General features: G+C 49.8%; 1 protein-coding gene across 1 annotated transcript; it reads left to right on the forward strand.

The window, feature by feature from the left end:
* The first annotated feature begins 2,622 nt into the window (after positions 1-2,622).
* On the forward strand, positions 2,623-8,164 carry SPR (sepiapterin reductase). Its single transcript, XM_082672727.1, has 3 exons — positions 2,623-2,967; positions 3,538-3,828; positions 7,369-8,164. The coding sequence occupies exons 1-3, from the start codon at positions 2,646-2,648 to the stop codon at positions 7,557-7,559; spliced, it is 804 nt and encodes a 267-aa protein (XP_082528853.1). The 5' UTR covers positions 2,623-2,645; the 3' UTR covers positions 7,560-8,164.
* The last annotated feature ends 9,258 nt before the right edge of the window (positions 8,165-17,422 follow it).

Below are 17,422 nucleotides of genomic sequence, written 5' to 3' on the forward strand. Positions count from 1 at the left end.
ATTGCTTACCTCAATCAGAACCCAGTTTGCCAGACATTCCTATTACTCAAAAGAAGCTGGAGATTCTGATACTATGTAAAATCTTCCACTTTAGAAATGTCACCTCAAATTTTAAAAGAAAAAAGAAAGCCCTATTGGCCAAACAAAACACAATTGTAGACTTAATCCAGCACCACTTTAATGTCTACCACTGTTGCAGGGAGAACTCTTAAAAAGGATTGTCATAGTGTTACCGAGTCCAAGCACATGTTGCTTGCTGCACAAAAGGCCAATGAATTGAGAGTAGAGGTGTTAGAGCAAGGAATAGCAACTTTATTCAGAAAGCCAGCAGAGGGCGCTTTCCTGGTGGTGCAGTGGTTAAGAATCCACCTGCCAATGCAGGGGACACTGGTTCAAGCCCTGGTCCAGGAAGATTCCCCCACGCTGCAGAGCAACTAAGCCCGTGTTCCACAACTACTGAGCCTGTGCTCTAGAGCTGCGAGCCACAACAATTGAACCTGCATGCCACAACTACTGAAGGCTGCATTCTGTAATTACTGAAGCCCACATGCCTAGAGCCCATGCTCCGCAACAAGAGAAGCCACCGCAATGAGAAGCCCATGCATCTCAACGAAGAGTAGCCCCCACTCGCCACAACAAGAGAAAGCCCACCACGTTCAGCAATGAAGACCCAACACGGCCAAAAATAATAAATAAAAATAAACTTAAAAGAAAAAAGGCAGCAGACTGAGAAGATGGTGGACTAGTGTCCTAAAGAACCATCTTACCAGAGTTAGAATTCAGGTTTCATTTATACTAAAAGGGGTGGGGGGTGTGGCTGGTTGTTGCAAACTTCTTGGTGCTGGAATCCTTTGTCCTTGTGGGTGTCCATAGGTCTGGTCTAAATGTTTCTATAAACTTCCAACAAGACAAATGTTATTCTCTGTTCTGCAGCTTTTTATTTCTATGTGAATAAGAGTGATATACCTTTAAAGGTCAGAGTCTTGAGAATGGGCAATCCTGTATATTTCAGGCTACAGGCAACATTCTTTTACAAAAGGTGCAGAGCCAGCATGACAAAAGCACAGGCAACAAACAGAGGACAAAAGTCAGAGCTAAAGGAAGATTCAATATGGAGTTAGGTTTGTTTTTCTCTGTTACAGTAGGTATTGGAGAACCAACACATCAGAAGAGAAAATGGTAAAAGTAATTTTAATGTAAGTAATACATTGTAAGTAATTACAATGTATTACTTACAATGTAATACAATGTAAGTAATACATTAAAATTAAATTAATGTAATACATTAATTTAATTTTAATGTAAGTAATACATTAAAAGTAATTTTAATTTAATGGTAAAAGTAAATTCTACAATTTTCTGGTTTCCAATTCAAACAACTTAGAGATTGTTCCCTTAACTTTCTTGAATTCATTCTTGGTCTCTTTTCTCTAACACTGAAAATCTTGGCTCCTAACATCAGTTAGCATAATCACTTGTTTTCTTTGTCATATTTTACATAAAATAGTTTCAAAATAATACTATGCTATGTTAACAAATAATCTACTAAATTTTGCAGATTCATTTTTTCTTAGAATATGTTCCACAGTGATGTACAGTCTGGGCTGTACATTTTACAAAAAGCTTGTGGTAAAGGCACCTAAGTGGAAAGTGAAAAGCTTCCCTCAAATTGTTCTGGTGTTTATAATGGCAGCCCAAAGAACAAGGGAGCAAAACGCATTTTGCTAGGAGCCTTGAAAGGCAATTTTGCTGTCTGTCCCCAGGACAGGAACAGCACTGTGAGGACTTGGGCTGCGCTATGGAGGTTGCTTGCTGCCCTTGCTAATCTCTTAAGAGACTCCTTTTTTAAGGAGATCTGGGGCTGTCTGCCAACTTTCCCATCTTCCCTCTCTCCTTGAAAAAAGCTGGAAATGTGCGTTTTCTGAAGCACAGGCCTGGACGTACAGACTTAGATGATCATTTGCGAAAACTCGAATGTGGGAGTAGATGGAATTGCCTACTAGGAAGAGCGTAGCATGAGTGGGTGCAGGATCCCTGGGAACACAGACCGTTAGGGACAGAAGGAGTGAGAAATCTCAGAGGCAGGGGAATCAGTGCGATCACAGAGCCAAGTAGGGAAAAGAGGTTCTTACATCTGATGGAGGGGAGACTTGTGTTCTCCCAAAGGTCGCTCCCGGGGGCGGTGAGTTTCCCTAGCCCAGTAGGGTCCCCAGTCCCTAAACTGGCACGTGCCACGTGCAGGGATGCCCAGCAAGGAGCAAGATGGCCTGACCTGGAGGAAGTCACTTATGCAAGAAAGTTGGGTCTGGACTTCGGAGGAGAATGCATCCCAGCGGGGTACTGAACTGACTAGCAGGGTAAAGGACGAGGCCCGCGCTCAGCACTGGGCTAGGATTTCCGGTGGGGGCCGCGCCTCCCGCCCTTCCGGTTTAGTGCTTTCGCGCTCTGTCGGAGTTTGCAGACAACTCCACTTCCACTGCCAACTGCAAAAGAAAGTAGGGGCGGCCGGTCTCTGCCCGAAGCCTTAGGTTCCCGCCCGCACCGGGCGGGGCCTCCTCCTCCTCCCACCGCGGCCCCTCCCACCGAGGCCGCCCCGGCCACTTCCGGGTCTTGGGACGCGGCTCAAGATTGCCGAGGTAGGAGGTATGGAGGGCTGCGTCGGCAAGGTGGGAGGCCTGGGGCGCGCTTTGTGCGTGCTGACCGGGGCTTCCCGTGGCTTCGGACGGACGCTGGCCCATCTCTTGGCCCCGCTGCTGTCGCCTGGCTCCGTGCTGGTCCTAAGCGCCCGCAGTGACGAGGCGCTGCGGCAGCTGGAGGCCGAGCTGGGCGCCGAGTGGCCCGGCCTGCGCCTCGTGCGGGTGACCGCCGACCTGAGCGCCGAGGCCGGCTTGCAGCAGCTGCTCGGTGCCCTGCGCGAGCTCCCCAGGCCCGAAGGCCTGCAGCGAGTGCTGCTCATCAACAATGCCGGTAAGACGCCCGCCGGCGTGTGAGCGCTTGGCATACTGCTTAGCGTCCAGTTCTGTTTTCCCTCCCTTTCACCACCCCCGCCTCTTAGAGCTTTAAAGGTGACTCCCAGAAGTCTGAAAAGACGCCTGAAAGCCCTAGTTTCAGCGGGGTGTGGAGGAAGACCTGGTGATGTCTGGGGCTCGTTCTCTCCCCCTTCTTCCCCCCCTCACCTTTCAACGCCAAGAACTTTTCTGATCGTCTTGCTCAGCGCTCTCTGGCGGAGGCGTGAGTTAGGGCATGGGGTCTCCCAGCAGAAGTAAATTCCCCCACTTCTCCAAATGGCCCCCAGAGTTCCCCCGAACCCCAGCCCCAGAGAAGGGCGTGCGCTTTCTCACTTTGAAGCTTCAGGTGAGTGGGTTCCCCAGGTATTCGTGTCTGCAGAGCTGGGAAGAGGGAGGTGTCTTCAGAAGCACTAGGGAGACTCCTCCTTTAGGTCTGGATGGGAAGGAAGTGTCTGGAAGAGTTTGAAGAGGGCTGGGAGAAGAGAAAACCCCGCCTGCCCTGAGTGATTCCTAAGGTCTGTTTTTTCAGGCAGTCTTGGAGATGTGTCCAAACGCTTCGTAGACCTGGCTGACCCAGCTGAAGTGAACAACTACTGGGCTCTGAACCTGACCTCCATGCTCTGTCTGACTTCCAGCATTCTGAAGGCCTTCCCGGACAGTCCTGGGCTCAGTAGGACTGTGGTTAATATCTCGTCCGTCTGTGCCCTGCAGCCCTTCAAGGGCTGGGCACCGTACTGTGCAGGGAAGGCTGCCCGTAACATGATGTTCCAGGTTCTGGCCGCAGAGGAACCTAGTGTGAGGGTGCTGAGCTATGCCCCAGGTAGGTGAAGCATTACTGCCATCCCTGTCCCCAGAACCGGCTGGTTACCCTTTGGAGACTGGGCAAGGAGCCTTCTCTGTCTCCTCCAGGAAAGGACCCATAGAATATTTTGTCCTTGAATCATGACCCATCACTCCTTAAGGGAAATATAGGCTGCAAGAAAGTTAGTGCTGGCAGGGGTAGGGAGCTGTAGTTATCAGGTATGGATTGAGAGTGGGCAGCTGCCTGAACTTGGGGGTGGGGCCAGAAAGTCTGAGATGTTAAAGTTTGAGAGATGATTAGGATTTGAATTCCAGGCCTGTACCTCATTTCTTCGTGTGAAACGGGGAAGATGCTACCTGTCTCACAGGGCAGTTTGTAGGACTGAATGAGGTAAAACATGTAAAAGTGATCCCAAACTGTGAAGGGCTATCTAATTGTTAGCATTTGTAATTGTTAGATAGGACTTATCACACTGTATTATCTTTATATCTATATATACTTTTCTACTTCTCTCTCTGCATAGGAAAGCCTTGAAAGCAGGCATTATGCACTATTCATCTTTATATCCCCAGCACCTAGTAAAGCACCCCACTGAGCCAGTCCGCAGTGAATGTTAGCTGAATGAAGAGCAGACAGACATTGTTGAATGCTGACCATCCCATGCTGAACTGCGCTGGAACACTGGGGAATGCTGAGATAAATAAGATAGAGCCCCGTCCTCATGAAAGTTAAAGGGTAGGGGGTCTTGTGGTACTTGGTCTGGTTTCTCATCATCCTACCGTGATGCCACTGTACACCTTTGTTAAGAGTGAGGCTTCTGTTTTCAGCTTGAGGTTGCTGGAATTAGAAGGTGGTGACATAGCTGTTGCATGATGTCTGAGCAACTTAGATAGAGATCCAGTAGTCTATTCCCCTTGGAACCCTAGCGGCAAAGAGGTAGATTAACCCGACCAAAGTCCAGATGCAGCATAGCCAGGATCAAACCTTGCCTCCAAGGTCATGATCAATGCAGTTTCTACTTCCTTATGCTCTCTAGTACCCAGTCCTCCTTCTGTCCCTCCCTAACGTAATACAGTTATTCTTGCAGCTAATATTCAACTCAGCACCCACCCTGAGCTCAGCCTAGGACTCACTCAGTCAACAGAGAGCAAATGGAAACCATAGTCAGGAGCAGAGCAAACTCTAGAGTGCCATGTGACTGGGTTACATTTCAGGGGGCTGCCCTGGACATCGTGAGGAAGTTGACAAGCCCACAACTAATATACTCAATGGTGAAAAGCTAAAAGCTTTTCCTCTAAGATCAGGAACAAGACAAGGAAGCCATTCTTCCCACTTCTATTCAACATAGTATTGGAAGTCCCAGTCAGAGCAATTAGACAAGAAAAATAAAAGGCATCCAAATTGGGAAGGAAGAGGTAAAACTGTCTCTATTTGCAGATGACATATTATATATAGGAAACCCTAGAGACTTCACCAAAAAATTGTTAGAACTAATAAACAAATTCAGTAAAGTTGCAGGATACAAAACAATGTAAAAAATCAGTTGCATTTCTATACACTAATAATGAAGTATCAGAAAGAAAAATTAATAGTCCCGTTTACAGTTGCATCAAACAGAATAAAATACCTGGGAATAAATTTAACCAAGGAGGTAAAAGACCTGTAAACTGAAAACTGTAAGACATTGATGAAAGAATTTGAAGAAGGTACAAAATGGAAAGATGCCATGCTCATGGATTGGAAGAATTAATATTTTTAAAATGTCCATACTATCCCACCCAATCTACAGATTTAATGCAATCCCTATCAAATTTCCAATGGCATTTTTCACAGAAATAGAACAAACAATTCTAAAATTTGTATGGAACCTCATGAGCCAAAGCAATCTTGAGAAAGAAGAACAAAGTTCTCCAGCATCACTCGCCTTGATTTCAAACTATATTACAAAGCTACAGTAATCAAAATATTACGGTATTGGCATAAAAAACAGACACAATTTACCAGTGAAACTATCTAGTCCTGGTGTCTTGGAGAAGATAATTTGGGGTTGAAATATTAGCTTCATAAACTTGGATGTGCAAATCTCTTCTCAGAGATTTGGGAAGTTCTCAACTATTATTTCTTTAAGCTTTCTGTTCCTTTTTTCTCTCTGGGACTCCATAATACAGAGATTGTTTCTTTTAATGGTAATCCTTAGTTCATGTAGTCTTTCTTCACTCTTTTACATTCTTTTTCCTTTTTGCTCCTCTGACTAGATAATTGCAAATGCCCTGTTTTCTAGTTCACTAATTTTTCCTGCTTGGTTGAGTCTGCTGTTGAACTCTATCAAATTCTTCAGTTCAGTCATTGTATTCTTCAACTCTAGATTTTGGTTTGTTTTTGTTTGTTTTTTTCCAAATGGTTTCTGTTTCTTTGTTGAACTTCTCTTTTTGTTCATGCATTGTTTTCCTAATTTCATTTAGGTGTCTGTGTTTTCTTAGAGTTCACAGAATTTCTTTAAGAGGATTATTCTGAATTCTTTGTCAGGCAGTTCATACATCTCATTTCTTTAGGGTCCGTCATCAGAGTTGTATTACTTCCCTTCAGTGGTGCCATGTTTCCTTGATTATTCATGATCTTGTGGCCTTGTGTTGGTATTTGTACATTTGAGGAAGTAGACACCTCTTCCAGTCTTTATAGACTGAGTTCAGTAGGCAGAGCCCTTCACCAGTCAACTCTTTTAGTGATTCTGGGTGGGCCATCTGGTGATGTCTGTGGCAGTTTTGCCACTAGAGTCCTAAGGCAGCCTGTTGCTGGGGTGGGTACAAAGCCTGGGTCCACAGTAGTCATCCTGGCACTAGACCAACTGGGAGTCTGGTTTGAGAGTGCCCACCTAAAGCCTAGGTTCACAGACACTGTGACCTACAGGAGCCATGTAGGGCCACGGGAGTTGGCTAGTGCTGGGGTGTGCCAGAAGCCTGGGTTCATGGGAGCCTGGCGCCATGGGAACCACTTGAGGCCATGGGAGCCAGCTGGTGCTGGAGTGGATCAGGGGCCTGGCTTCTCAGGGGCCCTCCAGGAGCCTGGAGTTCCAGGAGCTGCCTGGGGCTTTGGGAAGTGCCTGGGGCTGCTGGGACCACTGGAGCTGGGTGTCAGGATGAGCTGGAGGCCTGGGTTCATAGGCAGGGCCTATCTCTGGAGGCAGGCCCTGGGCCACCTAGGGCCATGGGAGTTGGCCTGGTGCTGGAGTCAGGCTGACTCGGGAGCCCCCAAGGAAGTTGGGTGCTCACTTCACTTTTCTTCTCCCATGGGGATGGTGTCTCTCTCTGCACTTGGCTGCTGGGGCTTGGGGAAGGGGTGATAGGGTAGTGTGAATCTGTAGATTTGGTGGTCTAGAGGGACCATGTTTAGTGGACAGTGAAATTTGAGTCTGGAGCTCAGTGGTGACAGTGTGGAGCCTTGGTGATCCTGACCATGTGTCAGCCAAGATGAGGCGTTGCCTCTGGCCACACCTGACTCCACCCAACTCCACACATACATCATGGGCCCCTGCCTCATCTTCTTCTCTTCATCCCCTAGGTCCCCTGGACACAGACATGCAGCAGTTAGCCCGGGAGACCTCTGTGGACCCAGACTTGCGAAAAAGGCTGCAGGATCTGAAGACAAAAGGGGAACTTGTGGATTGCAGGATATCAGCCCAGAAACTTCTGAATTTGCTGCAAAAGGACAACTTCAAGTCTGGAGCCCATGTCGATTTCTACGATGAATAAGCCCACGTCCTTGGTTCTTAGGACTTTCTTTCCCCTCTCAGGCATGCCCAGGAGTCCTGTGCCTCCCCACATCCTGCCACAGTGGCACTGCCAACACTGCCTTACGCAGATAAGCACTCATGCTTACTGTCCTGCCCTCGGATCCAGCCAGCTGTGAGGGTGCCAGGGGGCTGGAGTTCCCAGTTCTCAGGAGTCTGTATTGACCACCTTGAGTTAGGAGTAGGCTTAGGAGAGACAAGTTATGGCTGCTGGTGTTCTCTCTCCCCAGGAATAGAATTTTAGGGATGGGAAAAACAGGACAAGAAGCTAAAACACTGGAAAAAGGAGGATGGTTCTGCCCATGGCAGGAGGGAAGAGTCCATGGGGAAGAGGGGATGAGCTAGGGCCAAATAGGAGGGCCTGTGTCGATTCACAGATGGCCTGGAGGGAAGGGAGGACAGCGCAAGTCTCAGCCCACAGGGAAGCTCCTTGCTCAGGGTAGCAGGACCTTCAGGTGAACTCTGTATCCTAACTCTAATGCTTCCTCCCTCCAGAACCTACCATGTATCCACCAGATGGGGGAAAGGGCCCCGAGAGTTTATGTACATGTTAAAGGCAGATACAAATAAAACATGGATTGTCCTTTATTTTTTATTTTGTTTTATTTTATTTTATTTTTTGGATTGTCCTTTATTAATGCCTGCTTTCGATTCTGGTACAGGTCCCATGACTAAGTCCCTGGTTTGCTGGACCCAAGGGGTGTTCCTGAAGCAGTTAATCCAAACTTGGGGTGCTGCCCTTATGTCCTGCAGCGTTGTCTTGGGGCTATCTGCCTTTTCTCACTGAGCTCCACTCAGTAGTAAGCCCAAGTTCAAACAAAGTTGGCCTAGGTGACTTGCCCAGACACCTGTTCCTCCTTTATGCTTTTGCCTATTCTTACCCCAGTCTTTATTACCCTTTCCTCACCCTTCACCTGTTTAAAGAGTATCCAGCATTCAGGGCTTGACTCGCAGCTACCCCAGCCCTTGGGGAAGGGTACTTTCCCTGGCTCGCTTGGATTCCCAGCTCTGCCCTTTATCCACATGGCAATGCTCTGAGTGGATCCCAGCTCTTAAGGGGGCCTTTCGTGGGCCCTCCTGGTAACGTCCATCTGGCCCACGGTCCTGGTCCTCAGTGGGGTGGACTTAGGACCAACATGCCTTTGGGGGAGGTGGACAAGATTCTAAGAGGGAGAAGCCCTGAGAAACCAGGGGTGCGACCAAACCCATCCTTCTGTGGATCAGTAGATGTGGGCCAGGCTGGGAGCTCTGCAGTGGTGGTGGTCTACAGCCAGCCAGCCCATTGTCCCTGTTCCTTATTTGGAAAGAGAGACCATGGTCCTTGCCAGCCGTCTCAGGACTCAGCCCTGCATCAGATAGCAGGACAGAACTCTCTGTTCCTCCTCACGCACGGCAGAGGGCGCACCGAGGCCGTGCCTCCTGGAGAACCAGTGGCAGGGCCTATCTCTGGAGGCAAGCCCTGGGCCAAAGCTGGCAGTGCCCTGCTAGGTTCCCTGGGAGAGAGTGAGCAACTCATGCTCTTTCTTCGTCCAGCAGAGCCTTTGCCCTCAGTGGAGTCAAAATCACTGTTCTCAGATCCCCGCTTTGCCACCCAGGGCAAGTTGTTCCCCTTGCTTCAGTTTCCTTGTCTGAAAAAAGTGGATTATATTGGTGCCTCCCTCAAAGGGGCATTGTGAGTATTAAATGACCTCATGTTTGTAAATGTTTAGCACAGTGCTGGCATTGCAGTAAGTGCCCATAAATGCTAGTTTATTTCTTTTTAATATCAAGATCCAGATCGTCCTGGAGCCCCATTTGTATAGCCTCATCTCCACATGGCCCAGATGCCCTCCCCCTTGCTGACCTGTGGCAAGAACTCTCACTGCGCCGCCTCTAATCCGGGCCTCAGTGGGACTGGGGTTCAGTGTGGACAGCTGGTCCTGGATTCACCAGACCCTCAGGAAAACGCTTGAGCCTTGGAGTCGAACCCTTAGCCCCACTTCGCTCTGTGTCGGAGATACTGTGGGTCTTGGGCAGGGCCTTATCTTTGGGCTTCGGTTTCCCTAGAACAGATGAGCTCTAAGATTCTTTGCTACAAACCTTTCTCTAAGTGTGGTCAGGCTGCATCTGCTGGCATCAGATTTGCCACTGCGGGTGGGGCTGTGCAGCCTGGGCTACCCCTTCTATCTGGTGGGTGTGGGACAGATTTCCTCACCTGGCCCTTGCTCCCATGGGAGTGTAAGGGCGCTATAAGTAAGCACAACCCTACGTGATGTCCCGTGGGGTTGACTCCCTCTCCAGAGGGCTGGTTGGCCAGGACTTCGGAGGAGGTAAGGCCGGGACTTCATGAGGAGTACCACATGTCCCCACAAGGTGGCGAGGCCCTCCCACACCTGACATAGCCTCTCTGAGCTCAGAGATTTAAGAGCCTTGGAAAAGACCCTGGACCTGTCTCTCTTCTGGACTCTCAGGGGCCCCCAGGGAACTGAGGAGGCAGAAAGAGCTGGGATCACTCTCCCCGGCAGGCTTCCCAGGCCTCCTAAGTGATCCATGGGCTCTGGCCCAGATCTTGCTCCTTAGCCTGGACTCAGCCTCCCCAGGTCCTGCACCACTGGGGCAGGGAGACTTTCTTGCCAGCCTCCAGGGACAAGCCACGAGTGTTCTCAGAGTGCACAGCCTGGCCTCGGCCACCACACACAGGAGTGCACGCGAACACACACACAATACATGCCTGCACGTGCCCAGAGCTCAGCTGCTTGCCGTGCAGGGCTTTGGATTAGCCGAAAGACAAACAAGGTTTCTTTGTCTGTGGCGTGAACGAGCTGGTAGTTTTTCGGTTTTGTGTTTAATATCCCTGAGCTGGAGGCCAGCAGCTGGCCTGTGGGAGCAGGAGAGTGAGGGGAATATTCCAGGCCCACCCCAGGGAGCTCCAGCACCTCTGTCTGTGAGCATGACCAGCTGGGACTGGGCTGGTCAGAAGCTCCCTCCCCACCCCCAATTCCTGTCCTTTGTCCCCTGAATAAAATGCAGGCTGGTGCTTGAGTTCACTGTTAGCTGAGGCTGGAGGTGCAGAGATGCTCCTACCTCACCACTCAGGAAAACCCCGTGGGGCGGTGCTCCACCCTGCTCTCTCCGTGTCTCACCTCAGAGCTGGGCTCTGGGCTACTGCCTTCCGGCCTCCCCTCCCCCAGTCTCTCCCCACAGAACACAGCCCCCTGTGCTGATGTGTGTGCAGTAATTCCCACTCACAGTGCCCAGCCATGCGCCCTCACCACTGGGGTCCTATGTGGTGACAGGAAGGTGGGCGAAGGGCACTGCCAGTGGCCGGGGTGGGGCCCCCAGAGCAACTGACAGTGATCTGGGGTAGAGGAGCGAAGGGGTGTGGACCTGAAGCCACTAGGCAGCTTGCAGGGACGTTAGCTGAGGATTCACTCTGAGCCTCTGGGACCAGCATGGGGAGGGTCAAAGCGTGGCTGGAGAGAGGAGGGAATGAGCCGTCCGTGCTCCCCTGCCCCGATCCCAAGGTCTTCTGCCTGCAGTGCTGGGAGATGGGGCTAATGCTGGACGTTCTCTGGGACTTTTGAAGTAAAGCCCACCTCTCCAGCCCCACCCAAATTATTGTTACTCACAGAAAGACTCCCCTAGCACCCCCTTTGTCTCCCATTTCACCCATCCCGTCAGCCCTAACTGTCCTTAGTGTGAGCTGGGAGAGCCCTGACCTTTGATTTTCAGGAAGGGGTCAGGAAAAGAAAGGAAGGGAGATGGAAGTTTCCTTTTTCCTTTGGGGGATCCACCTCTCAGGCCCACCCCCAGCTGACTCCACAGGCTCAGATGATTCCTCAGCTGACTGACCTGTAAGCTGTCTAGTGGTCTCTTAGCCCAAGGCCCATGTCCCCCAACCCCACCCCCAGGGCAAGGGAAGAGAGGGGCCTAGCTCCCACTTTCCAGGCCCGGTGCCTCCTCTTGGGGCCACAGGAGTCTGTCTGGCCCATACTCTGGTTCAGGTCTTGGTCCAGCTGCTGCAGAGGTCTTTCCTGCCAGGCCCTGCCCTTCCAAGGCCCAGCTTGACCCTGGGGATCCAAGGTCTCAGGCTCAAGGGGCTGTGTGTATCCCACAGACCTTACCCAGACTTAATCCACTGGGACCTTGTTGAGTGATGAAAAATGAATGAGAGAGTGAACAAGTCAGTGCTCTAGTGGCCCACTGCCAGGTGTATAGTAAAGCATTTGAAAGGGCTTGGGTGTGATGACCGGTGCCTGGGAGTCAGGTCCCTGCAGACAAGCCCCCACCCAGCCCAGGCATCCCATGCGGGGGTTCAAGCCCCCCTTGGATTGCCCCTTGGAATCCCTAAAGGAAAGCCCGCATGTATGTATTGCGGACAAAGGTAAGACTGGCCTGTGTCAGAATCGCCCAGCGAGTTAAAAAAAATCGCTCTCCCATTGTTTCTCCTTTACCGCAGACTCCAATTCAGTGGATCTAGATATGTCCCCACTTGCGCTACAGCATTACAAAGTGAGCTGTGAAAAGTCATTAATTAATTTAAAAAGTGAGCTGTGAACATTGCAAACCCAGGTGGTATTGGCAGAGATCAAAGGAGCCAGCCCCTCAAAGAAAGGGAAGTTCAAGGGACAGAGTCAGGCTTAAGGGTTGGGGTTAGTCTGAGGTCAGAACTAGTGAGCAACGTATGGCCAAGGTCAGGGTCATTGTGAGTCCAGATCTGGGATCAGCACAGGGCCATGGCTAGGCTTAGCTTGTGCTGGGAGTTGGGAATAACAAGAGGGAGATTGACAACTTTGGGAAGCAAAAGAGGCCTGCACATAAATGATGAATGGCAGGGTAAGCTGGCTCAGTAGGAGAAGAAGGCCAAGCCTGAAGACTGTGACCAAGGCAGGGAGGGAGGAGCTGCTCTCTTGGCCTCGGGATGGCTCCAGATTCCACCACTCTGTCCCCCTGGGCAGGAGCCCTGTGCCCAGGGCAGGGGCAGCTGCATTGTCCTCTGAAACAAAGCGGGCTTTCTCTAAGGGTCTGTCCTTGAGGCCTGCCGGGTGTGACAGGAAAGGGACCAGGCTAAGCAAGGGAGCGGAGAGGAGGCAGGTCTCCTCTCTGGTGCATCCAGGACACACAGCGAGGGTGAAAGACGGAGGCAGAGTGAACAGGACAGTGAGAGAAAGATGGAGAAACACAGGGAGGAAAACAGACAGAGACAGAGAGATTTGAAACATAGTGAGACAGATTTAGATGGAGGGAGAGAGAGCAAGAGAAGCCACACACACTCACACACACCCGGTCGTGCGCTCACGCAGCCGCCCTGAGCCTCGCTGGAAATAATCCCACTCCGACACAGGGCCTCAGCTGCACAGGCGGTGCCGAGCTGTTACCTTGCACATCTGTCAGCTCCAAATGTAGAAGCTGTCATAGGGTTGTGTGTGTGAGTGTGAAAGCGTGTGCATGTGTGTGCGCCTGTTCCTCCCAGAGGATGCTGAGGCCTTCGGAGATCCCAAGGGCCCGGAGGCTCTCCAGGAAGTCCACACCCAGAGAAGCAGGCCCACTCCCTCCTGGCCCGCACGGGGAGAGGCCCAGCACCAGACTTGGCGTCTGTGGCCTGATTTGGCCTCTTACAGCCACATGGCCCTGGACAGCTGGAGCAGCTGGGTGTCCTCACTTTTCAGGTGGGGATGTAAAGTAGCCAAGCTCCCTGGATCCCACAAGGGTGGTGATGAGTGCTGGCCTCACGCGTGTCTGTTGCTCCTGGGATCTCAGGGATCCTCTGCAGCCTCTTATTATAGCTGGGGATTCCTTCTGTGGCTTACTGCTGACCTCCAGGGATGCACCCAGCATGCAGCTCCCTCTGTGAGCACTGAGGCCATTGCCCTGCTCTGGCTGGCTCTTCTCCCAGCTGATTTCCCTGCTGGGCCCGGGGATGTGCTTGGACACTGACTCTGGGCTACAGAGGTCTGAGAACCTCAGATCCTGAGTAGGGAGAGTGGGCATAAGGCCGAGGGAGGCTTACCCCTTTCTGGTAAGGACCCCCGGGTGGAGCTCTGTCTCCCTTCTCTTTGCTGAGCCTTTCCAGGTTTTCATCCCCAGCCCGCTACGTCAGGAAGTTCTTTTTTGTGTTTGCATGCCCTCCTGCTTTCATCTAAACTTATTGTAAAGAGATTTTACAGCAATGAGGAAGAGGCCTCAGAAACTATTCAGAAAGGAGAGCAGCCTTTTCAGCCTAAGAAAACAGGAACCCTGGTCAAAGGGACCCAGCCCCTGGGTCAAAGCTCTTCCCACAGTTCCAGGCCCACTAGTGGAAGCCTCCCCAGACCCACAGAACTGACCCTGTCAAGATATGGGGAGTCCAAAGGCCCTGCCACCCATCCCACCCACCGGCAGCCTCACCCGCGACCTGCCTCATCAAAGTCCATCATGACCCCCAGGTTATCTCTCCCTCTTTCCCCAGATCCACCACCCTTTCTGCCCAAAGGTTGGATGGGACATTGTAGACAGGCTATAGGTGCCTGTGTTGCTCAGAGCAGGGTGTTCCAAGAGAGGACATGAGGCCTAAGCCCTTGCATCTGTGGCTCCAGACCTGTGTTCTCAGGAGGGTTAGTGGTCATCATGCAGGGTGTGTTCTTTCCTGGGGCTAGGGTCTCTGTATGCACACATATGGACACATATGAAGACACATGGGCCTGCCCTGGCCCCAGCCAAACGTGTGTGTGGTCACTGTTTGCCGCCTTAGTATCAATATTGGTTATATGGATGCTTGACTATTTGGCTCTGCTTATGTGAGGAGGGGGAATTTGTGTAATTGTGTGTATACCTGTGTATAAAAGTTTTGATGTAAAACTTGCCAGATAACAATGTTTGCATGCAAATGTTGGTCTGGGTGTCTGTCTACACATACCTAGAAGGCAACTGTATGAATTTGAGTGTAAGTGTAAACCACTGTGAGTGCACCCCTGCATTTATATTTGCATCACAGTTGGTTTGTATGTTTAAACCATGTATGCCTACAGCAATGTGCAGACGTGATTACGTGTGACTGTGTGTAACCACACGTCCCTGGTTGCTCTCAGCTTATAACTGGGTGTGCATATGTATACATGAGACAGGGTATGACCTTGCAAGCCTGAACCTGGGCAAAGCTGTGCATGAGATTTAACCAGCATGTGTGTGTGTGTGATTTTGACAAATGCAGGTGTACTTGAATCAAGGGGTGTGTTCGGGCCTGTGACTGAGGGACAATTGTGTGCTCACAAACTCCAGCCACCCCTTAAGCCATGTCCAGTGAGAAGGAAATGTATAAATGTGTTTGTTAAATACAAAACAGAAAGCAACAAAATGCCAGGTCCTGCAGTGGTAAGATTAAATCAAGTAAGTTTCTCTCTCTCTCTCTCTCTCTCTCCCTTTCTTTCTCTCCCTCCTCTCTCTCCCTCTCTCCAGCATCTCAGCCCCTCTCTGGCGTTGTTCCCTCACACCTAAGCCCAATGGTGTTTTGCAGTCTTTCAGCTGTTACCTCAGTCCCTCCTCGCCTCATTCCCGATTCACTCCGTTGCTATAGGTATGTTTGAAACCCCAGCGTGGTAGATTTTAATTAGTCTTCCTACAGATGGCCAATTAACATTCATTACTTTTGCCTTGAGCGATTAATTATGAGTTTGGATAGAAAAGGAGAGAAGAGGAGAGGAAGATGGGCAGGTGAATGAAAGAAGAAAAGAGATGGGGGTTTGATTGGGAGTTTGGAATTTTTACACAGAGCAGGCTGGTGGGGGAGAGGGTGGGAAAGAGCCGTTTGAATCCCCTCACTCCCAGCAGCCTCCCTCTGCCCACAGCTGCTCCGGGCCCCTAATCGGCTCGGCTGGCCCAGCCCTCCAGGAAAATAGAGCTCACACCCTCCTTTGGGCATCCTTAAGCCTTTGGTGTTCCCTGACCCCAGCTTCTTTCATAATACTGGCCCTCTTCTCTTTCGTACCAGAGCTGGGTGGGAACTGTGTCAGGAATCGTCCAAAACGCAGCAGATAACCCAGAAATGAAACTCTGCTGACATTCACTCATTCCTCGAAACGTAGCAGCTCATTGTACAGATGAGGAAACTGAGGCTCAGACAGGAAATGACTTCTGCTAGTGCATCTCTGGAGGAGAGTCCAGCTCTATTGACCCCTGGCCCAGCTCCCTTTCTGCTGCCACCAGGGTGTTTATAAAGACTTTGTGCAGCGTTTAACCTTACAGTCTGTGACATACTCATCTGCATCAGACAGAAGTGTTCTTCAGGGTTTCCAACATAATTCACATCCTCCAGTGCGTGCCCGACTGCCGAAGGCTCACGTGGCCTCCCAGCTCATTAAAAGGCTCCCTGGGTGATGTTGCCTGGTTTAGGCTGCAGCTATGTTCCTAATCCTAAATTCATTCCAGGAATGGAGGATAGATCCTAAATGTAAACAGCAGTCTTTCGGGTGGGAGGATCACAAATGATTTTTGTTTTCCTTGTTACAATCATCTGTATTTTTTACTTTCTCCAACACAAATATATGACTTGATCGATATAAAGTATATTAAGTATGACTATATGTCACTTGAAATTTCTTCAAAGTATATTTGTAAGAAGAAACAGAAAAGGAGTTCATATTTGATTATGATCTTTTTTAAAAGACCATAAATATGTACAACAAAAAGTTAACACTGCTTATCATTCAAGTTGCTTACCGGCTGCCTGGATTCATGTCGCAGTTTTGTCTCCTACTTAGACCATCTTTCAGTTTCCTCATCTATCTGCTAGGTTGAGTTACAAAGAGTACTCATCTACTCGTGTCGTGAGGATAATGCATGGAAACTATTAGAATAGGGCCTTGTACCTAGAAAGAGCTCAATAAATATTAGCTACTATTAGTATTAATAACAGTAAGATTTTTACAATAATGATATCTGAGTGGTGGAAATTTGAAGAATTTTTATGTAGCACTTTTGGCTTTACAATATATTAAAAATTTTCCACAGTGAAAATTCATTTCCTTGGCAATATGAATTAAATGTAATGAGAGAATAAACAGAAAGAGAGAGAAAGAAAGAAGGAAGGAGGGAAGGAAGGATTTATACTGTTCAAAACAAATGCAGCTCTGCTGTTTTTTCTATCAAATGTCTACTGTTTTGCTCATGCTGCAGTGAGTGCAGTTGTAAGACCCCTGGAGGTCTTACACCGTGACAAACACTCTTACCTCCAGGAAACTCCCTCCCTCTCCTCTCCTGGGTGACTAAGTCTTCCCGATTCTTCACATCCCTGGCGGCCTCCCTTGACCTATCCCACTCCTTGCTTAAGCTTGGCCTAGGGGCCTGTCTTGTTGGGTCTCCTTCATTTTGGGGTTGTATGGCTCACACAGTGCAGACTATGATTGTTTGGACCAAAGTTTCCTCAGATCGGGGTTTGGGTGGAACAAGGAATGGTTGGCATCTTTGATATTGTGCTCCTACCATGTTGCTCCCAAAACACCTCCCGCCACCCACTCAACACAGCTCACACCGTACCATCAGTGTCTGGTTGCCTGTTCTGTTTCACCCAACATGCTACGAGTTAAGCTCCATGACAGGGCAACCATGCTTTGTTTCGCGCACTGCTTTGTTCTCAGCACCAAGTACAATGCTTGGCACGTAGTGGGTGATCAGTAAATATTTGTCGAATATTGGGAAAGTGCATAATCACACCATTATATACATTTATAAAGGTCTTACAGAGATGCAAAAGGCGAACACGTGTTACAGAATCATTTGTGAGCGTCAGGCTTCTCTGGAGAGAGGTGGTAGATCCAGGCTCAGTTAGATTTAGAGTAATCAGGGAGGCTTCCTGGAGGAAGAGCACATTGC

The sequence above is a fragment of the Grampus griseus genome (genome assembly GCF_964374135.1).
Source record: "Grampus griseus genome assembly, chromosome: 15".
Lineage (NCBI taxonomy): Eukaryota > Metazoa > Chordata > Mammalia > Artiodactyla > Delphinidae > Grampus > Grampus griseus.